Source organism: Benincasa hispida, chromosome 4, assembly GCF_027475165.1.
Source record: "Benincasa hispida cultivar pf3 chromosome 4, pf3_genome.v1.1, whole genome shotgun sequence".
Taxonomy (NCBI): domain Eukaryota; kingdom Viridiplantae; phylum Streptophyta; class Magnoliopsida; order Cucurbitales; family Cucurbitaceae; genus Benincasa; species Benincasa hispida.
In genome coordinates, this window is record NC_143481.1 from 37,513,965 (window position 1) to 37,520,976 (window position 7,012).

At 41.0% G+C, this 7,012-nt stretch overlaps 1 protein-coding gene across 1 annotated transcript; it reads right to left on the bottom strand.

Moving 5' to 3' along the window:
- Positions 1-1,393: 1,393 nt before the first annotated feature.
- LOC150036679 (uncharacterized) lies at positions 1,394-1,963 on the bottom strand. The gene has a single exon (XM_090313209.1). The coding sequence runs from the start codon at positions 1,961-1,963 to the stop codon at positions 1,394-1,396; it is 570 nt and encodes a 189-aa protein (XP_090169335.1).
- Between the last annotated feature and the right edge of the window lie 5,049 nt (positions 1,964-7,012).

A 7,012-nucleotide genomic window follows, 5' to 3' on the forward strand; every position in this document is an offset into this window, starting at 1 on the left:
ACGCTGACTCAAAACTACACCCACAGCATATCCGCTAGCATCACACATGAATGCAAAGGGTTGTGTCCAATCTGGGGCAACCAAAATTGGTGCGGAGATAAGTGCATCTTTTAATGAGTTAAATGCTTTAGTGCAGGTTATCAAACTTATACTCACAGTTAACTTCGAGAAGTGCACTAAGGGGTCTTGCGATCTGAGAGAAATTGCGAATAAATCTTCTATAAAATCCCGCATGACCCAGAAAGCTCCTTAGTGTCTATACATTCACTAGTGGGGGTAATTTGAAAATTGCGTCAATTTTTGCTTGATTAACTTCCAATCCTGCCTTGGAGATTTTGTGACCCAGAACTATTCTTTCCTTCACCATGAAGTGGAATTTTTCCCAATTCATTACAAGATTTGTTTCTACGCATCTCTTCAAGACTTTTTCAAGGTTGCCCAAACAGGAGTCATAGTTACTGCCAAAAACTGAGAAATCATCCATGAAAACTTTGACTGACTCCTCCAAGTAATCCAAAAATATTGCCATCATGCATCGTTGAAAAGTGTCTGGTGCATTACAGAGTCCAAATGGCATGCGTCAGAATGCAAACGTACCAAATGGGCACGTGAAGGTTGTCTTGTCCTGATCCTCCGGCGCAATTACTATTTGGTTATACCCTAAATAACCATCAAGAAAGCAGAAAAATTCGTTCCCCGCAAGTCTGTCCAACATTTGGTCAATGAACGGGAGTGGAAAGTGGTCCTTTTTAGTGGCCAAATTTAGCTTGCGATAGTCTATGCAGATTCTCCACCCCGTAGTTGTCCTTGTGGGAACCAATTCATTCTTGTCATTGGTGATGTCTGTCATCCCCCCTTTCTTTGGAACACACTGCACTGGGCTTACCCAGCTGCTATCGAATATTAGGTAGATGACATCGATGTCCAGCCACTTCACTATTTCTTTCTTTACAACCTTCTTCATGGCAGGGTTTAAGCGACGCTGCCTTTCTACTGATCCATTCTTTCCTTCCTCCAGACGAATCTTGTGTATGCAATACGAGGGGCTAATTCCTCGAATATCTTCCAAGGTCCATCCTAAGGCTTTTGCATTGTTTCTCAGGATCCGTATAAGAGCATTTTCTTTCTCCTTACTTAGTGATGTAGAGATGATAATAGGTAACGTGTCGTTATATCCTAAGTAAGCATACTTTAAATGTACTGGCAATGGCTTTAACTCTAACACAGGAGGCTTTTCTAATGATGGCTTAATATGCTGCAAAGTCTGTTCAGATAACTTGAGTGGTTCGAAATTAGATTCAGCATGAATTATGGTGCAATCTTCCTCCACTAATGCGCCGTCTTCAAAATCTTCCTCCTCCATTTCTTTCAGGGGTTCGTGCAGCTGTTCTCCCTACAGTTCCTCGATGTATTGGCATTTTTCTATATCTCCTGGATATTTCAACGCATTGAGTATGTTGAACTTTACTTCTTGATCATCAACTCGGATGGACAATTCTCCCTTCTGTATATCGATCAATGCTCGCCCTGTGGCGAGAAATGGGCGTCCCAGGATGATAGGGATTTCTCTATCTGCCTCATAGTCCAATATAACGAAATCTGTAGGGAAGATAAACTTATCTACCTGCACGAGAACATCTTTTATCTTGCCCTCTGGAAGCTTTATTGATCTATCGGCTAACTGTAATGTAATCGTGGTTGGTCTGGCTTCGCCGATGTCTAGCTTCTTAAAGATTGACAAGGGCATCAAATTTATGCTCGCCCCCAAATCGCACAATGCGTTTGCAACCATCTTCCCTCCTATGGTGCAGGGTAATGTAAAAGTCCCAGAATCCTTCCTTTTAGCAGGGAGACTATTTTGAAACAAAGCGCTACACTCGTATGTTAGTGAAACTGTTTCATTTTCTTCGATCTTTCTCTTGTTGGCTAGAATGTCCTTGAGGAATTTAACATAGCTCAGCATCTGTTCTAATGCTTCTATTAAAGGAATATTAATATGTAGCTGTTGAAGAACGTCCAGGAACCTCTGAAATTTCTTACTATCGTCTTTCTTTTTCAGCCTAGACGGGAAATGTGGAGGATCCCGGCATGTTTCCTGCTCACTTTGCTACTTAGTGAGGTTCTATGCTTGCTGTGCGTTGTTGGTTAGAGGTTGCGTTGATTGAGAATTTAAGTCTTGAGAAGCTTCATCTTTTGTAAATAATCTTGCTTCTGAATTGGGGTTGCTTTCGTTATTTTGTACTTGATCATCATCAATAGTTAACTCAGCTGGTACTGATACCACATCTGATACCTTCGGCGCAATGGGAGCTGTTGTTCTGTCGCTCCGTAATGTCACGGCATGACATTGTTCTTTACCTTTTGGCCCTAATCTTCTTGAACTTCCTTGTGATGTACCAGGCGTTTTCTTCTTTAATTCTCTTGCAAGCTAATCTATTTGATCTTCTAATTCTTTGAGAGAGTCATCTTACAACTGTCTCATTGTCTCTCTCTGTTCAATGTAATGCTTCAGTGACGTTTCCAGAGACAAGGCACTGCAAGAGGTATTATATGCAAACAGTTGGTCACATGGCTGTGTACCCTGAAAATCACTTGGACTACAGTCCGAGGTAGTGAAGACCGGAGGGTTGCCTCGATCCTCTTGATAACTAAATTGATAGAAACTATGGCCTTCGTGATAGAGATTCTCATCCAAATTGAAAATTGGGTGATTCCCCCAATCATGGTTGTGGTTGGTGCCCCATGATTCATCATAAATAGCATATACGGTTGTTGATCCCATGGGCAGATGTCTGCTGAATGTACTTCTCCCCACTGAGTGTAATCCATAGCGGTCATATGAGTCACTGTGTTAACTTGCACTGCTTCTTGGGAGAGAGTTTTATGCTGATTAGCCACCGTCTGAAGAAGCGATGTCATCATGGTCATTTGCTCGATCAATGCGCTCATTGTGTCTATTAGCACATCGACTCTCTCTACTCTTTTTGGTTCCAGACATCTTACCTCAAGCCTATTATCAATCCATTCGTCAGAATGCCACAATATACAATCCAAGATGCCCTTTGCTTCTGTATATGAATTATTCATTAATCCTCCCTCTACAGAGGAGTCGACACCTGCTCGTGTTGATGGGTCTAGGCCATTGTAAAAGGTTTCCATCAAGATACTATTAGGAATCCCAATATGTAGACAGTTCTTTACTAACTGTCGGAATCGCATCCAGGCAGTGCTCAGGGTTTCATAACTCTTTTGCTCAAAATTCAACACTTCTCTTCGCCTCCTTATGTTGACAGATGGAGGGAAGAATCTATTCATGAACCTATCAACCAACTATCCCCATTCATGAATTTCGCCCGGCTCTAATTCTTGAGCCCACCTCTTTGCTTCATCTCGCAATGTGTATGGGAATAGATACAATTTAAGAAGTTCGTTAAATGTGCATGTGGATCTTCTCCCTGTAATCCTCCGAATTGTCCCACATTCTGAATCATTTGCAGCATGATCAGTTTTATCTCGAAGCTTGCATTCCCCTCAACTACTGGTTTTAAAATTCCTAGTGAAAAATTGTAAAGATCTGGTGCTGCATACTCCCTCATAGGGATGTTCTGATCAGCGGCAAGAAAAACAGGATCTTGCACTGGCAAATCTCCCCTCAGGTTTCCAGCAGGAGCCATATTCTCTTCAGCCATTCTTCTTTACCAGTTAATTTAACCCTGATGAACTCTGCGCGAAGAATATACTTGATCTCTGGGTCCACTTAGAGTTACCAGACCACCCCCAGTACTCCTAAGTCGTCAGACTACTCTCCGCGTTGAACAGTTAGTATAAAGAGATTTGTCCTGCAAAATACCAAAAACCACTCAAATAATAAACCGTTGACCAAGTTCCTGGCAACGGCGCCATAAACTTGTAATGCGTGATTTGTATGTATGATATTCAATGCTCATGATGATGCGATACTACTACTATTTATGCGTTAATTAAAGATGCTCAAGTATTATGCCTTGCGCTGTCACAAGCTTACTTACGATGGAACTAAGTGTAATTCCACCGCAAGTTTCTCGGTGTGATCCGAGGTCGAACACGGGGAAGTGGTGCCGATTATTGCGGTATGTTCATGGTATATGCGACCGGGTTTTTCAATTCTTTATAAAAGTGTGTACAGTATGCAAATTACAGTAAAATAAAGGAAAGCGGTAAAAATGCGATAAAACATAAAAATACAATAAACCTAAACTAGATGTTACAAGATACAGGCTTTATGTGTAAGATACTAGGATTAAGGCTGGTTTGAAGGTTGTGCAAAGAGGTGGGATGCGACGATAAGTCTTGTGAACAGATTAGAAAGAGAAAGATAAGTATTACAAACAACGTAAGTTCTTAATTGAATTGAAGTTAGAAATACTGTTTCGCTCTTCTCTTGGCGTACGCCTCTCAGTGGTGAAACAGAGTTTAACGTAATGAACGCAAGGTTGCTTCTATGTCTGGAAATATTACTCGCTTTAGTTAACGCACTCTTCTGACCTTCTCTCGATAGATCAGAATGACATCTTCACTTCTGCTCTCACAGGTGAAGATGCCATCTAGCATGCTTTAGCTAAACGTATTTTATAGCTTTAATACATATTAAGTTCTTGGTGAATCATATTGCTCATCAAGGGATTAAGAAAACATCATGAAGAAAGTGACTAATGGGTGAACGAAAACAGACAGAGAATGGTAAACGAAATCTATCGAAACATTCAATATTTCTACTAAGTGTTTGATACATGATGTGTGAATAAAGAGATAAAGAAAATATGGAATACAATGAAAGAGAGATAGAACAGATACAATCCGGTGCCAATGTCTTGGCACAAATTCAATGGAGATCTGCTTGCTGGATCGATGGTTTCAATGGTAGGAAGAGCTTCCCTCCCAGGCTTACTTCACTTGTAGCAGGGGTCTCTGCATAGAGATTCGATCAGGTATACAGCTATTTGGATCTGAGATTTACCTCTCGGCCTTATCTCTTTCTCTTCTCAGATTTCTTCTTTTCAGCACTAAGCTCAACCTTTTTCTCTCTAAAATCTTACAACACTTAGCCCAATATCAAATAGCATAATTTTCTCTGAATTCGCTTGGGTATTTATAGGAGCAGATCCTTTGACTCCGACCTTGTGGTCCTCACTTTTGTTATGGAGATTTCGAAGATGGAGGGATATTATTCCTTCTGTTATGCAATCGGACTGTCAAATCTACACAACGGTTAGTTGTACACGTGTGTCAAACCTCCGCCTTTGCATTGCTCAGCTGTATCTTTCGATTATGGGTTCGCATGTGGTGTTTGTTTTTGTTACCGCATGTGGTCGAAGCATAACTTTGGACCGACTGTCGCATTAGCTGTTACTTTGGTAATTGTCTCTTCATGGTTGATCGATGGGCGCAATGTGATAGAGATGCATTGATTAGTTTCTCATGAGCCTTGAGTGCAAGCGTTGACTTGGTCTCCTACAAAACAGAGTAAAGTTGGGCTTGTCCTCCATCTTTTTATCGTTAGTGGGTGTAATTGCAAACATTTATAATTATTGTCATATAAGTTAATTTTCATATAATTGGCGTATAATTACTAAATTTCGACCGCAATATCTAGATAAAATTGCATAAATAACTTGTATTTCTACAAGTTATCAACAACTCTTGTTGATGAAGTAGGCCCTTCAACAACTCTTGTTGAAGTTTCAGTAGTTTCATTGGAAAGACTTTACTACGTAAACTGTGCTCCCTAATATGATCCTCCTACAGGAAAGTAGCGTTGGTGGAAACAAACACCCTATTTTCCGATGATTCATAAAAATAACCTCCTCATGTACCTTTGGGGTAGCCTACAAAGAGGCACAACCTCGACCGTGGTTCCAGTTTCTTGGGATTAGCCTTAAGCACATGTGCTGGGCAACCCCATACGCGAAAGTGACTTAAACTAGCTTTACACCCGTTCCACAACTCCAGAGGTATTCTCGCAACATTCTTGGAAGGAACACAGTTGAGTATTAATGACGGACAGAAATGCACGTCATCTTAGGCCTTTTATTTAGAATTTTGAGGATTGTTAAGTGAAATATGCGGCGAATATGTTAGGAATTCATGAGAAAATGAGTTTGCGTCATTCAACATTAAGAATCTCGGCTAACCCACTATTTTGCGTTATAATGCGTTCAATTGTCTTTATAGCTAACACAGGAAGTGGACGCATACGCGGAAGCTGGGCTATCATAGAGACGATCGCATGCACGATTAACATATGAATATTGCGTCCATTAATCGCATGCGATGATCGCATACGACAGTCATATGGGTGTTGTGGCTATCGAGCGAATGCATCCATCGCATTGGAATTGTGATCATCGAGCGAATGCAATCATTGCATACTAGTTGTGGTCATCATATAGAAGTTGTGGTTATCGCATAGAAGTTGCAGTCATTGCATAGAAGTTGTGGTCATCAAGTGAATGCGGTCATCGAAAGATTGCGGCTACACGATGATAACCATAATAGCGGGATGAACGCAAGGTTGGTGGAATGGAAACATTAACGCATATCTCGGGAGAATCAAAAGATGATGTTGACATTTCACCTACCACGCCGTTAGCAATAGAGATTCAGAAAAGGACCATCGTGCTGCGAATGTCAGAATCAGAGCAGGTCCATTAATGCTGCCGGCGATCACTTCTATAAATAGAAGCCGATGAGAAGAATTTCATTTTATCCAAGTTTCAGCCTTCGGGCAGATACTTGTGATCCAGACGAAAGCATGAGAGGAAAGCTTGAAAGTTCGTCATCTCCTTCATCCATTGCTAGTGACGATCGAAACCTTCGCCGGAGTTAGATCTCGAAAGAGTCAGCTCCACCGCCTTTCCATGACACCACCGGTAGCCTTGACACACATCTATTGGAAGCAAAACATTGCTTCCAGCTAGCCTTTTCCATTTCTCCTTTTCTTATGTTGTATTGTATTACTTAAGAAATTAATACA

What these genes read in the sequence shown, in the direction of transcription:
- LOC150036679 (XM_090313209.1), bottom strand. Translation starts at nt 1,963, where the DNA reads ATGCTGAGCTATGTTAAATTCCTCAAGGACATTCTAGCCAACAAGAGA.